Source organism: Lissotriton helveticus, chromosome 6 (genome assembly GCF_964261635.1).
Source record: "Lissotriton helveticus chromosome 6, aLisHel1.1, whole genome shotgun sequence".
NCBI classification, from domain to species: domain Eukaryota; kingdom Metazoa; phylum Chordata; class Amphibia; order Caudata; family Salamandridae; genus Lissotriton; species Lissotriton helveticus.
In genome coordinates this window covers 914,517,955-914,534,821 of record NC_136067.1, presented here as the reverse complement: position 1 = coordinate 914,534,821, position 16,867 = coordinate 914,517,955, and the positions used below count along the sequence as shown (strand labels likewise).

The following is a 16,867-nucleotide window of genomic DNA, read 5'->3' as shown; positions in this document are numbered from 1 at the left end:
AGATGTTTTAAAATGAATAAAATATATTACATACACATATACGTTTGACTAAACGTACTCAACTGGTGTTTCTAGATACGCCTACCCCGTGTACCTGACCTAAGCCTAATACGTGGGCGGGAATAGAAAGTTACAGTTTAAGTTAAGTTTGTTTTTGCCAAGTGAATAACTAAAGAATTCTCTGCGAGGGGTTATTCAGTTCTGTACCTGGAAGTTAGGATGAATGAGGAATGGTATCTCTCTCTCTGGTCTCGATATTCCAGGCTGCCTGCGAGGGCTACCCAGAAACGCCGGTGCTGGATTCTCGGCAGGAGAAAGCAGCGCGTCTCTCAGCGCGTCAGGAAGGCGGGGCTGCTGCCAGCGGGGTCTGCTCTGCTCTTGGCTTCGGCAAGTATGGCTTCTCCGTCTCGTCACCACGCGTGTGTTTGCATAGGGCAAGATCGGTAATATTTATACCTTTAAGGTGCCGAGATTGACGTAAGGATGGACATAGATACGTCAATAAGGATGTCATACGACTTGCTCGTTAGCACATTCTTTTACTGAAGTTCTCGGTGAAATCAAAACAATGGCCGCAGGGTTTTGCCCAGGTTGTCATAGGTTTGATTTGTTATGAGAACTCCGTATGCCTTATCAGGGGCTGGAGGAATATCGCTTGTCTAATTAGATCGCAAGCGTTATGACCTAATCAGATAACACGTTCCTGTGCCGTAGTGTGACTGCGTCAGATAACGGTATCTGCATCATGGGGATTTTCTGCCTCATGGGCTGACTGCTAGTTAACTTGTTGGTTTGTTTAACTAGAATAGGGTCAGGAATAGGGGGATCGATTCAGAACCTATAGGAATACATGACACCCACTCCACGCTAACTATGGACATATTTACTAATCTAGGCATAGTATAACATAGTACAACATACTATAGAGTAGTGTGTATACCTTACCACCCCAAAATACATAAATGCATTTTGAAATTCTTCAAATATACAGAAAATTTGCAGACATATATATTGTATGCACTCAAGCTATGGAATAATGCTAAAGTAATCACGCATTTGTATACATTATTGCTTATTTGGTATATGAGAATTACACATGAAATGGTTTCTTAAATACAGAAAAAAGTTTCGAGACCATTCCATCACAGAATAAAATATTTGTGAACATACCAGCGGCCAGCTAAAGTCTATAAAGTATCTAAAAATAGAAATCTTAGTTCTTTAGGAATAGTTTCTTACTTTAAGCAGAAGATAAGTGTCCCGAAAAACCGAAAAAATGAATTGGGGCTTCTGAAAGAGTTGCTGTCCGTGAACTGGAGTGAAAAATAGTTCATGTGACTTTATTATTTTAAAGTTGAAGGCCGAATTCAGGGAACGCCTTGTGCGAGCTTGCTCAAAAGTCTCTATTCCTGTTCGGGTGAGAACATCATATCATTTAGGCTTTCGAAAAAACTGTCAACAGCTTCCTGGGAAAGTTCCACTAACTCGGAAATAGGTGTAATCATGCATTCTTGTGCATGATTGTCTCCATTGACATTCTGATTCGCATTGCTGACAGAAGGTCGTACCTGTTCGATGCTGCTTTCATCTTGAACTTCACTACCCATCAATCGTAGTGGTGAAGCTTCCACGAATGCCGTCATCAGGATTGGTAGCCTTTGAGGGCAGCACAAAGCATGAACCTTGATCGGGCTCAACAATGTTTCTGCATCCATCGGCGCATCCGATTGTAGCGTCAGACAGGTGTCTAACACGCATTCTTCTCCGCATAGCAAACACCTTAATACAGGTAAAACACATCTTTGCCACATTGGTCGAAATGATAGAAACCAAGTCATGTTCAGGTCTCTAAGCCGGGAGAGTCCCAGGATTTTTGATATCCGGTCCCGGTATCCAATGGCTAGGATTGTTTCTTCCCTTGTCGCAAGAGTTTTGTCTGTGACATGGGTTGCCATAACGAAAAATAAGGACTAAGAATAGGATTCCTGCAATTAGTCCCAAGATCAGGGGAAGTCCGCCAAAAATCGAATGGACGAAATCTGGAAAAATACCCAGTATGGCTTTGAATGGTGTTAATGCCATCGAAAATACTGTCTTAAATACCTTTGAGACCCCATTGGTATCAGAAATATTTAAGATTTCATTCAGGATTTCCGCGAAATGTACGGGGGAATTAGTTGATAATAATGTATGTATCTCTGCAGTCGTCCTTGCGACTTGTAGATCATACGTTTCTTTTGATGACGAGAGCCTGGTAGGCGTCTGAAGAAGCACTGTTTTCATTCTGCTTAAAGTATCTATTCGAATAGAAGTAATTTTCAAATCGGGCCATGCCCTTGCCTCCCTGTCTGGGAAGGAGCTGGGGAACAACGAGCGTCCACAGCACTTGACCTTCGCAGTAGTAGTTACTAGATAAGGAGTCCCGGGCATAAGACTACAACATCTGCGGTCTACAATAAGAATGTAACTCCCATTATAGAGTCTTTGAAAGAATGGTTCTATTTCTGTTGCAGGTGCGCCTTGCTGGTGACATGAAAGGTTGTATGAATTCCCTTCACAGGCTCCATGCAAACTAATTCCGTTACACAGAAGTGTGCCACTTAGTGACATCGCACAATTGTTGCCACTAAGAAACACTTTCTGTCCTTTATTACTGACACATGCATGTGAATAGGGCAGGTTCCATGTTGTTTTAAGGTATCCTTTTCCCAATTTCTCGTACATGCCAGCCTGTATATATTTTTGGCAGTATTGAAACCTGAAGGTTGAGATTGGAATATTTATTATCCCATGTATTATCCATTCACTGACAGGTCGTTCTGACATTGTCACTGGTAATCTTTCGAGTTTTTCAATGCTCAAGATTGTATAATCAGCACCCTTTTGTGCCATACTGATTTGTCTATCAGTAAGGTTAAAGATTTGGAATAATGACGTTGTGTTGATTAGACGCCAAGGCACATAGTCTGAACGCAGATTTTGTAACGTCCAGCCACGCTGTACAATAGAACGCAATTGTGACTGACCGTGTTGTAATAACAGTAAGTCTTGCGATAATATATCGATTGCTGAAGACACAATGCTGTCCAAAGAAAAAATTCTGGAGGACAGAGTCATTAACCCATTGTCCACTACAGAAAGTGATTTTTCCAAATTAATACGGTCAATTTCCCGTATTCTCTCTGCTGTTTCAATTTGAGTAACCTTCCAGGCCTCATTGTATGCTGCATATACAGAGGCTGCTATGAAACGCTTTTGACGCTGTTTGCGTGGTCCCATAGTGAAATCACGCAAGTCAGCACCATCAGTAAGTAAAGTTAGGTGTTGCTTAATTTCTGCCAGTGTGGAAGTTTGTAGCCATTGAAGGCATAATTTGCCCACACTGTAGGTGGTTATTATCCCTGGGTGATGTCTTTGAGGATATCTAGGGTCTGGCCTGGTCATTTTGAACCCCTGCGTTTTGTTCAGGAATCTGTCTTGACAGTTATTAGTATCTGTGGGCCAGATCAACCACTGTTTCCAATCAGGATGTGTTCTGTTTTGGTTTAATATATGGTTTACGTCTATCTCTTCATCTGTATCAGAGTTATTGCTAAACATTGTTGGCTTTGGAATAGACGGTTTATTTAAATCTTTGATTTTGGCTAAGCCAAGACAGGTGGTCTGTTGAACAGTGTCATTTAAAAATATCATTTGTTCTGGGATCATGCAGGCTCTAAACAAAGCTTCTATACCCTGTACTTGCCATTCTTTTGTACCCCAAACACTTTTCAATTCAACATTTTTGTCCCAATAATCAAATCCAAAGGTATTCATTTTTTCAAAGAATGAGTCTGAATATAACAATTTTGTGTTGGTTATCATGGTCTTGGTCCCTGTCTTATTTGACAATTTAAAATAAAATGCTTCAGCATTACTTGTGTTAAAACCTGAAAAATATGAATATTTGTCGTAGACGGTTCTTGAGCTCCCTTTTGGAGGTGTTGCACAATGTTCCCATTGATTATAATTTAAAACATTTCTAGGTTGTGCAGATCTATGTAAAAAATGGTTACCATAGTGGTTATAACAGTACATACTATCATAATTTGTAGAACCCTGCAAATAATCATGTTTGGTAAATTTAGCAGACATTACTAAATCAGACATCATATTATTAATGCTTTCGAAGTCCCAATCATCAGCAAATGAGTTTGGTTTTACAAAGTCACTCAAGGAGATCTTAATTTGGTGTGGATATTTCAGGATCTCGACCGGACCATAAATTTCATAGTCAGTGTTGTCCCAGGCTACCCCACCAGGTATCGGATTGGCTGTGAAGTTGGCTGAAGAAAGTTCTCTTTTCTCGACGTGTGAAGATGTGTGTGGTTTGAGGATCAAGTTGATTTTCTGACTTGCTGTGTCCGTTTTAGCATATTTTCCCTCAATGAAGCGTCCCAAAGTAAGTACCATGATGAGCCAAAGTATGAGGATAAATGCACCAAAACCCACCCAAAATTCAATCCATGGAGAAATCAGATATGTTTCTTTCAGTTGTTTCAAAAGTTCTTTAGCTTTATCTTTAAAGGTTTTTGATGATGGCTGTGTCTTTGATTCAGTGAAGCCTTCAGAGGAATCATCGAAGTTTATGAAGTAGCCGGAAGCAGTTCTGTCAATTGTTCCAATTGGTTCATTGGTTGCATTTTCACTTGGTACTTCATTATAGATTGGTGTGTCTCTGCTAAATGATTTTATTTGGGATTTCAGAGGTCTTAGTTCTATTGCATTGTTGCATAGTCCATGTTGTTCTTCTGTAGGCGTTTCGAATGTGATGAGCCTCTTTGTTAGGACCTCTGTACTGGTAGCAAACCTTGGTGTTCTGCTACTTATTGGGAGTCCACTTGGCCTACTGTTTGTTATCGGCCACATGTTGTGGTTTTACCAGGTCGATGGATACAACTCGGTTCTCCTTTTTACCAGCAAGTGGCGGTAGTACAACTGATCTTGTCCCGTTGACAGACAAGACAGGAACTGCTTTTCTGTAAGAAGGCCCAAATTCCTTCTTTACCGCGATCTTCTCCCTGACTAGATCCCCGACTTTAGGAATCCAGACAGGTCTTGCTGGGACAGGTGGTGGTTCTTCAGTGGTTGTTGGCTGTTGTTTCAACTTTATGTTGCTCAGGTCTTTTCTTGTTTTGTTTAAGTCCTGCAAAATAGCCAAACGGTCTTTGATATCAAAGCTTTTTTCTTTCACCACTGAAGTCTGACTGTCAAGGTCAGAGATAATCATCCTAGTTCCGAATAATAATTCGTACGGACTGAATCCCTTCAGAGAATTTCTTGGCAAGTTATTGAGACTACGTTGGACACTTATTAGATGTTTGACCCACCCAGCTCCCGTACCTAATATCCTTTCCGTTATAGATTGCTTTATGCTTTGGTTTTTTCTTTACACCATCCCGTACCCTCAGGAAGGAAGTGAGAAGATTCCCGCTGGGCTATGCTCATTTGGCCATGTTTCCCCCCATGCTTGAGGGCTAGAGTGGAGACAATGGTCAAACATAGCATGCTCTTAGCGTATATGCCATTTAGACTCGCAAATCTTTGTATAACAGTCCGGACGTCAGCCGAGTGCTGGTGATCTACATTATAAGTGGAACTAGCCTGTATAAGTTAATCGCAACCCTTCCTTTTTACTCCTGATTTTTCCTGGAGTAAACCGACGAGGTATTAAACTGTTTCTCTCCCCACTGCGATCTCTGTTGCAGTTTGGGCAGTTTTTTACAAACGTGGTGTGACGCAGACTCATGCCTGGCCACCAGTACCGTGATTGTAATTCTTCCAGAGAATCTTTTAGTTTGAGGTGTCTGAGACCCTCGCCCATATGTGCGTCTGCGATTAACAAGTTTCTCCTGTCCATGTTTGGAATCACTCTATCCCCCACTCCAGGGATTCGAGCAAAAGGGACGGAGTTTGCATCGATTATGTATGTATAATTGAGTGGATAGTTGATCGGTAACGCTGAGCAGTCGCCTTTTGATGACGTTTTTACTGCCAGCACTGTTTCACCGTCAATGTATTTTAATGTACACTTTTTTCGATCTACGGGAGCCGATTTAGTGGCTGCCGCTGTGGCTGTCTCAGCCAATGAATTCCCTGCAACGTGAACGCCATCACGCTGATGACTCAGTGAGTGTGTCACGTGAGTCTTTGGTAGTTCTTTTTGTAAAAGAGCTATTTGTTCCCAGAGCAGTTTCTGCTTTATTGGTGCATCTGTGTCATCTTTGTAACCATTTTGAATCCATGTCTGCAAATCCTTGTTATATGATTTGACGCAGTAATATGAATCTGACACTATAAGTGTCGGGAATTCGCGATCCGCATTATCTAGCGCCATTTTCAATGCTATTATTTCAGTTTGTTTTTCTGAATTAGTTTCTACTGAGTGTGATTTTGTTAATAGAGGCTTTAGTTTACCTCCGCGCCACACTTCTTTTGTAATCTCACATGTGGGGTTGTATGCCTGTTCTCCCCAAACGGGGGGTTGAGCATGTCCGTCTGTATAGATTACACAGGCGTAATGTCGTAAAGGCAGAATGTCGATTGGCAGAGGGTATGTTTTTTCATATTCTAAATTTTCCAATTCCTTTAGTTCTGGATCAAAGTAGTAGCGTACTTTGTCCGTTGTAATTGAATTCACCCATTGTATCCATTCCGGATTCAATGTTGTTGTTGGTAAATTACATGGTGTTGTTAGTGCCTCAAAGGCTGATTCTGCTGTTCTGACTGTGATATGTCTACCGTCAGCTTGATCTTTTTCTCTAGCTATTGCGGTTTGAACTACATGAACAATTCTTTCTTTAATGCTGAATTTCTGTTCAGCTTCTGTGTACAAGTGTGATTTGAATGCAATTGGTACCTTTTCTCCCTCATTAGAGGTCAGGTATGTGAATCCGCATCTCCCTGGGATGACTCGAATCACAAGATTGCGTGTGTTATCACGTGTTTCTAATTTTGTTTTAATTAGCATGTCTGTTTGTAGGGATCTCAAAATTTCTGTGTGTATTTGAGTCCAATTGGATCTTTTAAAATCAGGTTTTATCAGATCAAAAAGGGGTTTGACCCTTTCTGCGTAATTTGCAATGTATGTTCTTCCGAAATTTAGGAAGCCTAGAATCGACTGTAAGTTTTTTAGTGTTCTAGGTGCTTGGAGTACGGCACATTTCTCTAGGAAATTGTCAGCCAGGCTTTTGCCTTCACTTGATAACTCATATCCTAAGAATAGGACTGTCAGATGGGCAATTCTGGATTTTTTAAAGTTGAATTTGTAACCCTCTGCTGCGAACCCAAGTATTATGGTGTTCACTCTCTTCAAGTGAGTCTCCAAGTCATCATCTGTTAAGTAGATGTCATCGACATAAGATAATGCTTCATCATCATATAGTTGTAGTAATTCTGTTACTCTCGCTGAGAATACCCCCGGGCTGTTCTTGTACCCCTGGGCTAACCGACAGAATTGTTTTTGAGTGCCATTTATTGAGAATGCAGTTAAATATCTGCTCTCTGGTGCTATGTGTTGACAAAAGAATCCATTAGAGATGTCCAAGGTTGTTTTGTATTTTTTGCGCACTATGTTATTCATTAGTGCAGCACTGTGTGAGTTTTGCACTGCAAAAGTTTTGCAACATGTGTTAAGGTGTCGGTAATCCAAAACTAGACGATATGAATTGTCTGGTTTGGAGACCGGAAACAAAGGGTTGTTCATTTGTGAGGTGCAAGTTTCAATCACCCCCTGGTATTCTAGCTGATCTAGTATTTCATTTACCTGTTTTTTAGCTTCTTGCTTAATTGGGTACTGCCTTTGTGCAGTTGGTTGTGATTTTAACTGGATTTTGTGAGGAGGAGAGTCCTCATCCCATCCTACATGATTTTTATATAAGGCAGGAGCTAAAGCCACTGCCCATTTTCTGGCAAGTGTGTATTTTTTATGAATCGGGATATGATTCGAGAAGGCAGGCATAATTATTTCTTCGCCATGAGGGCACTCCCTAACAAACTCTGGTGGCCAGTCTTTTTCAGCTAGAAGGATGTCATAGCCCTCGGATAGGTTATCCCAAAATAGTCCCCTTATTTTCCTAGTCTTATCTCCCTCTATACGTAATGTTATCTCGTATATCTTGTGAGGTTTGCTAACTCTGGTGTCCGCAGTTTCCACTTGAAGATATTCATTCGTGTCCACTGTCTCCAGATGATTCATAAGGACTTTGCGAGCTATGCTCACTTCTGCTGCACTGTCTAGCATTGTCTGAGCCCACTCTCCGTTTTTCAGTTGTGTCCTCAGTATTCTCGGCATTGTTAACTACCTTGATACTGGCTACCTTCTTTTTTGGAAATTGTAATTTCTTTTTTAGCTGAGCAGGTTCCTTGTCTTTGGACTTGGTGTGCTCTTCTCTTTGTTCTGATCGTCCTCTTCTTTCCGATTTCTGCGAGGAAGTCTGAAAAGATTGAGAGGGACGTGTATCAATGTCTTGATATCTATCAGGCTTTTTTATATTATCCCTATTTCTAAGGTTATATCTTTTCCCAGAGGGGTCACTCTGGGGTGACCTGTGTCTTTGGTTCGGAGATTTCTCTCTTCGCCTAGGAGACCTTCCTCTGGACTGGAATTTCTTTTCTTTAGGATTGGATTGTTTGTTTCCATCCCAGTTCTTTTTTGGTGAATTATTATTAAAAAATATTTTTTCTGGACTTTCAGTCAGTTGTGGTTTTACTGGTATTCCACCTAAACTATCTCTACCTAGTTCCTCATAGGATTTTTCTATGATTCTGGCAATTTCAGCTGGTTGGTCTGCTATATCTGTCTCTTTTAACCTCTGGCGGATCGCCACGTTTGCTGCTTCACCTTTTATGTTGGCTAGTAATATAGCCGAGACCTGCTTGAAGTCTTTCAGTAATTTCATACCAAGAGTTAAAGCGGGTTCAGGACCATATTCATCTTGAATTTGTTTTAGCACATCTGGTATTACCGAAATGGATGGAACACCGTGCGTTTTTGTGTAGATGGAAGCAAAGACTGTACCCCAAGTGTCACAGTCCTCTATGTGTGGTGCGATTCCCATTGGGAGACAGATAGTCAGAACCCTGTGCTTTTCTAGCGGGGTGGTGTCAGGAAACACCGCCTCTATTTGGGTAATTTTCTGTGCCAACCAGAATGGTATTTGTTCCCGTTTAGCCGGTACTTTACCTAGGCAGGATTGGATGTTCTGTGGTGTAATTTTATTTGTGTTCCCCTGGTGAGGGGTCAGCTGTGGAAGTTTAATCACTGGCTGAATTGTTGATGTCCGCATAACATACTGAACTAATTGTCTATGAATTTTTATTAATTGTTTTAGCTGTCTTAAAAGGTTTGGTGCAGACATCCCATCGATGTCTGGATGTGGTGTGTATCCGGCTAGGACCGGCCACGTTGCTCCTGGTCTACCTAAAGGACCGAGCCTGGTGATGTGATTGTTATGTTTTAGGGCGCCATCAAATAAGAGCAAATGCTCTTGAAATTTGAGTGGTACTTCCACCTCCTCGAAAGGAGTGTACTCATTAGGAGGTTCCTCTATTTTGTAATAGTGGAAGTACTTTGTTACAGCATTTGCTGCTGGAAAATGTATCCATGAATAGTATACCTCTGACTGCCGATATTCGTGTGCCTCAATTACGAATATGACTGTGCCACCTCTAGGTGTCAGTCCATTTTCTATAAGTTTCAGGGTTATAGATCTCCTTTTGATGACCGGGATGAGTATTATATCCCCGTCCGCATCTAGTGCTGCAGCATCAGCCGCTGCGAGTTCAGCTGCTAATCTAACTGCCTCTCTTTCTTCTTCATTGTCTGACATTTTACTGTCCTGAAGGTTATTTCTTTTGTTTGCAGATCAGGTTTCTTATGGAAACAAAGATTAGATGCACAATATTTTGGAACAGTGTATCCTTCAACGTTGACTATACCAAGAACCATACATAGGAGTTCCCTCCTGCGAGGTCTGGCGGATATAACCTTTCACCCACTCCAGACGTCTTTGGAGTATTTGGGAAAAGGGGTCTGAGTGAGAAAGCACGACTGAGTTACTCTAAATGTCTTACGTTAGTTTTATCGCCCTTTCCAAACGCGTTGGGCGCCATGTAGTGTAGTTCCTATCATCCCAATAGGCTCTGCGCATTGGAATAATACCTACAGCAGTAAAGGCCTAGGCCAGACGTTAACTAGGTCTACTACTGTCGATACTAGACTTAAAGTTTTGGGTTTGCCAGCTTAGCTCAGAGTTCACTAGAAACTTTCTCGAATGTTCAAGGAGGACTTAACTTCCCTGATTAGACAAGAAGGGATTTAGTTTCTGACAACCATAGAACATGACAACTTTGCTCTCCCCTAATCAAGAGTAAATCTCGAGAGTCGTGTGAACAAAAGGCAATTTATTTTACTCAGTCAGTACGTGCATTCTTAGTCTCATCAGAATGTAGAGAAAAGGAAGAGACGGGCGTGTTCAATAAAAAGGTGTTATTTATTGATCAGTCTCTTTTCTCATACAAGAGAAATGGATCGATATTATTGCAATACTTATAGCTAAGTAAAGTGCATACATTAAAAGCAGAAGTATAAAATAATACTGTAAAAACATTGATATGGTTTCTAAGCCATAAGATGTTTTAAAATGAATAAAATATATTACATACACATATACATTTGACTAAACGTACTCAACTGGTGTTTCTAGATACGCCTACCCCGTGTACCTGACCTAAGCCTAATACGTGGGCGGGAATAGAAAGTTACAGTTTAAGTTAAGTTTGTTTTTGCCAAGTGAATAACTAAAGAATTCTCTGCGAGGGGTTATTCAGTTCTGTACCTGGAAGTTAGGATGAATGAGGAATGGTATCTCTCTCTCTGGTCTCGATATTCCAGGCTGCCTGCGAGGGCTACCCAGAAACGCCGGTGCTGGATTCTCGGCAGGAGAAAGCAGCGCGTCTCTCAGCGCGTCAGGAAGGCGGGGCTGCTGCCAGCGGGGTCTGCTCTGCTCTTGGCTTCGGCAAGTATGGCTGCTCCGTCTCGTCACCACGCGTGTGTTTGCATAGGGCAAGATCGGTAATATTTATACCTTTAAGGTGCCGAGATTGACGTAAGGATCGACATAGATACGTCAATAAGGATGTCATACGACTTGCTCGTTAGCACATTCTTTTACTGAAGTTCTCGGTGAAATCAAAACAATGGCCGCAGGGTTTTGCCCAGGTTGTCATAGGTTTGATTTGTTATGAGAACTCCGTATGCCTTATCAGGGGCTGGAGGAATATCGCTTGTCTAATTAGATCGCAAGCGTTATGACCTAATCAGATAACACGTTCCTGTGCCGTAGTGTGACTGCGTCAGATAACGGTATCTGCATCATGGGGATTTTCTGCCTCATGGGCTGACTGCTAGTTAACTTGTTGGTTTGTTTAACTAGAATAGGGTCAGGAATAGGGGGATCGATTCAGAACCTATAGGAATACATGACACTAAGGTGAAACTTCTAATTCCGAAGGAACTTTTCCGCCAATACATCGAGTTCATAACTTGTTTTGAACTAAAAATCCCAGTGCATTCTCGAGATTTTGTAGTTCTCTCGCGCACCTTCGAACTACACGAGATGAGTGCCTTAGAGGAAATGGAGACACCGGAGAGTGTGCTACTAAGACGAGAACATGTGAGTAAAATCGATTCCAAGTTTGCTTTTGCGTTTTCTGAAGCGCTAGAGACTAAATACTTGGAGTATTGTTACTCGCTAGTGCTTTAATACCCTGACAATGAACGAGCACGATAGGCGGAGCAATGAAAGGACATTGTATAAATCCCCCCTGGCCCTCCCACTCGTTGCCTCCCCCGATCTCAGCCACAGTTCGAGGCAACGACGGAGAGGTAGGGAGTGGATATTATTGTCTGAATGAGATAGAATAGACCGAGGGGTAATCTATTAACCTGATGTTAGTGACTTAAAGAAGTGGTTGGTTTGAACTAATTGATGAGTGGGTGAGCCTACAAGCAGGTTGAATATAAGGAGAGTCTCTGAAGTTGAGAGGTTATGAGGATTCTGGTGTATAAAAGGGCATTTGGTACCTTTTTTCATAGCTGAGCGATCCCTCTGTTTACTTACCTCCATAGAGCGTGGCCTCCCTTAAACTGAGCTTGGTCCAGGCGAGGTGAGGTACTATCACCTGTCATGAAGGGTGAGTAAGGACATTTTGCTGTGCTCAAAAATATGGTACATTTTAACTTTTTATCTTACTTTGATAAACAATGCTGTTTTTGTGTTTACTTTTCTCATGCTCTGCATTGTAGGTGAGAATAACACCATCTGACATGGAGGAATAGGAAAAAGTTATATCCTTTATGGTTTAAGTTAATCACTTTATTAATGGATGTTTCACTTGGTAGCACGCACCAGCAGTGACAATAATTTTTCTTAGAACAGAGGCCCTGATGAAGCCGTAAGAGGTTGTTTCCCCTTACCTGGCAGAAACATGTCGGCCAACATGCAGCTATTTGTTTGAACTGCATTTTTTGCACTGTTCCTGTTTTTAAAGAGAAAGAAGCATACATTTATTAAAGTTGCTTACTGTATGCCTACTATTCTACTTTTAACTTTACACTTGTTCACTTTTTTTTCACTGCACTGAATCCCATTGAGTGATCCCACGTATGGTCTATCGAGCAATTGTGGGCTTTGTTCCCTGGCCATCTCTGGTCCTTGGGTCTTACCTACCTTTGCTGGGAAGAGAATGCGTTGGACAGCATTGTGGACATAGTAATTTTTGGTCATGTCTTTTAATGAGCACCTGTAAGCAATTGAGAGTATTTGTTTGACTCAACTACTAGACCCCCAGGTTTCGAGTGTTATTTAGTATGATTATTAGGGGATGTTAGCCTGGGCGGGTCTTAAAAATTCCCTTGGACCCTCCACTACCTGTTTTGTGATTATTCATATTTTATTTTACATTGTTTGCTTAAAATGGGCACTATTTCTAGATTTTTAAATTTTCAGGTCTCTTCACGTGGAGACATTGAAAGCAAGACTTGTATTGACATTTGACCAGTTTTCTTTTCCCATGCTACACTTGGTGTCCTCTAGGTTCCCAAGAAGCTACATTATCTAGAAACTGAAACGATATTGTGTATCTATATTAGGAGCATCATTTTATGGCAATAACAGAAAATCATTTCTCAAGGTATCTTCAATAGAAAACGGTTATGAAAATTATGAATTAAAATACGTTTTTCCTCATAATCTTTGAATACTTTTTTCAGATGTGCACCAGGATTCTATGGAAACCCTTTGCTGATAGGGAGCTCATGTAAAAGGTGTAACTGTAGTGGAAACTCGGACCCCAACTTAATCTTTGAAGACTGCGATGAAGTGACAGGCCAGTGTCGCAACTGTATGCGCAACACCACAGGATTCAACTGCGAGAAATGTGCTTCTGGCTTTTATGGAAATGCTACCATTCCATACAACTGTAAAGGTACTCCACTTTTATAATACAAATGCTATACCGCTGGTGGCTGTGGGAGGTGAGAGTGGAAGAGAGATTTGGTGTGCCTCATTTGCTTTGAATTCTGGGATACGAGCTGTTAGTAGTCTCTTTCAACAAATAGGCACTTGAAAAGTGCACCAGCATTATTCTGGTCGTCAACAGACTCCCATGAAGTTCATGAGAGATCAAATGATAGCATTTGATATTTGGGTATTAAATATATTCTCACGTTGTGACGCACTAAACAGCAAAGTCTACATTTCTTTTGGAATTTTTTCGATTCTTACACAAGAATTTCCAGAGTTTTTTGGGAAAACGATATTACTCTTCTAAACTAAATGTATGCACAATTGTGTATTTTTCCCCCTGAAATTCTGGTATTTGTTAAGAAAAGTATGAACATTTGAGCTTAAATTATGTAAACTGCACTTTATGTATTCGAGAGCAAATCGCACGTTCAAAAGTCACCCAAGATCGGTGAAAGAGATTGGTTCAGGGAGAAAATGTCACATTCAACACATTTTCTAACCAATCTCCTACAAGGTATTTTCTGCTCACGTTAATTCCTTGCAGCAAAAACCTTTGCAAAATTTTACTCTCATAATTTTCGACATTTCACACAATTTGCGTACTATGCAAGCTTTTCAATTTCCTGCCTCCTCTAACAGCACCATTGTGATATGGGGTACAGCAAACAGCAGGCTTGACTATTCCAATACACACTTTGTATGTTTCAGAATACTTTCTTCATTGACTGCAGCTGACCAAATAATGCACTGATACAATCATAAGACTTTCCAGAAGATGGTCAACTGTCAGCAGCTGAAAATAATACCACTGTATCTCTTTTCAAGCACATCATACCACACTTTGATCATTTCTCAGCGCTGCAAATGACAGATGTTTCTATTCCCCCATTTAGTGTACCGAAGAATAGAATGGTGAGTTGCTATTACCAGTATTCAGACTAACAACAGTAAGATCACCACATATTTCAACAATGTGCAGCTAATTCTCTGAGCCAACCTTCAACAAGGGCAGATCTATCTTTTTATGTGCTTAGTTTCTGCCACGAGTGCAGAGTCTCTCTCCACAGTCCTAAAATTAGTATTAGTAAAATTGAACTTGTACTACGTGAATACCTCAACAATAGTAAACTTATGCAGAAGTGTAAATTTACCTTTGTGAATTAGGCACAAAGTGTTTTGCTAAACGGAATTTGCTCTTTTCTATCCTGGATTGGAGAACATGCCTTGAAACAGATTTACCAGGTTACCTTTTGGGGTCAATGCATAGGTGGCTTACAGAAGTTTATCTATGCTTTCAGATTTCAAGTCCTCCTTTTTGGCCAACGAGAACAGAGCACATGGTGCCTCTTGAAGAAATTTGAAAAGCAGGGGAAGTTTACCTTGGACCTAGCATTTGTTGGTGTTTGGATCGCAGCCTTGTTTACCAGATTAAATATGGCGGCTCAAAGGCAAATCCACTTGAAGGATGGTCATGCAAATGTAGCTCAGAAGACACCATCATTGAAAATTATGTTTGCTGATAAGAAGCTGTGTGGAGAATCTGCTACAAAGTAGGCGTGCACTGCCCTCGAGGAACTCAAAAATGCTAACGTGAAAGAAACCAGGGTGAAAGAAGAAATTGTCAGATTTGTTCATCTTCCACTAGTCATGCACGTTTTTCTTATTAAAGTAGACAGCAGCAGGTTAAGTTCCAGCTGAGGTCGCTGCTTGCTACACCATCTACAATTTAGACACAGCCTTCTCAAAAAGTATTGTCTTCTTGGTTATGCTAAGCTGGATAACAGTTCATCAGCTGGAGAGCAAAACCTTTGTCTACCAGGATGTCTGAGTCAAATGTATCTTAAACTTGAAGGTGTTGGAGACAGTTCGGAAGGGCTTACTATTCCAAAACAGTCATTACTTCCTAGACTTGGCAGCTGGCAAAAGAGTCAGACTCTTCTGGAGGCATTGTGGAGCCTCTTGAATATTACTGGGAATTGCTGTGGTTCACAATGTCTCTTTAAGGTATCTGCTGGTTCTAAACTTTAACTGAACTTGAACTTGATCAACAAGTATATCAGTACAGCCACCTGTAAGATGTAGATGCTGTTTCACATTTTTAGGTTCAAGATCCTGGCAGTTTTAATGGATGTGGTCATCATACTGATTATACCTGAGGTTTATCTCGGGGAGATGAACTACAAACTCAAGTCTTGTTCTTTGGTGTCTCTTTACTATTAAGGAAATTTATACAAGTATTAGCCCAGATTTGAGATTTCCAATTTTGGAAGGACTCATACTCATTTAAATGGATAAGTGAATTTGCTGATTCCCTGTCAAACCGGTGGAGCATAAGTCGCTCAAGACTATGGATGGGGAATTCTACTGAGGTTCAGCTTTCTGATAAATTGGGAGAACGTCTACTTTGTTCCTGCACAGGGTGTGGCCTAGATTAGGGTGAAGTGCAGAACACAGCTGAGGATAGAATTCTTGCTGGGAGAGAGTGAAATCAATCAAGTCTCTCAGTTGTTGAAACACAAGAGGTGCGTGTTAAATTGTGGTACAGGGTCCACGAATACATGGCTTCTTGTGTGCACCATGCTTCATTGGTTAGGAATAAGCTCAGTCATATTTATTACATCCATATGCATTGGACACAACACTGACAGCTCTAGGATGCTCAGGTTATAGTGGCAGAGGAGCTGAAGGACAAGTGACAGTGAAGCTGGTAAAAATAATTCTTTGAACCTTGCTCCCTAAGATATTATTAAAACTAACAGAAACAAGTGCTTTTGAAGATGCACTACATGGTCACAGATGGATGAGACTCTATCAGAGAATGCACATAAAAATACAGTATTCAATTTGATACAATAAGGCAGGATCTTATGAGCTTTTTATGTCCCTCATAGTGATTCTTGAGAGCCCCCGATAATTAACTGATTAGTCGTAAAAGGTTTTGAGATCCAAACTGATTCCAGATTTGCATTTTAGTTAGCTCACTGGTCAGAGGAACAGGTCTTAAGACCTTAGCCACTGTTTGGAATGACATAAAATTGAATAAGCCTAAGACCGGTTGCATACAAATGTACTTAGATAATGACAACTGATTAAATAAACTTCCACTATTTACTTGCTTCTTTAGGAAAGGGGGAACCTAAAACGTGCTCAAGCTCATAAAATGAATTAATAACATGACATAATCAAAGCAATTTTAGTGTTATAACTCAACCTAAAAGAAAAGGCCAGAATAAAATACATTCTATAGGCAATAGCTCACATATATAGTTTTTTACAAGAATTACATCCACACAGAAATC

General features: G+C 40.8%; 1 protein-coding gene across 1 annotated transcript in view; it reads left to right on the top strand.

Annotated features, from left to right (window-relative positions):
* Window positions 1-16,867, top strand: part of LAMA4 (laminin subunit alpha 4) — a 467,067-nt gene that overhangs the window by 147,587 nt on the left and 302,613 nt on the right. Inside the window, exon 5 of the mRNA XM_078648567.1 lies at window positions 13,313-13,527. Coding sequence (XP_078504693.1) covers window positions 13,313-13,527 — 215 coding nt within the window. The remainder of the gene's footprint in view (window positions 1-13,312; window positions 13,528-16,867) is intronic.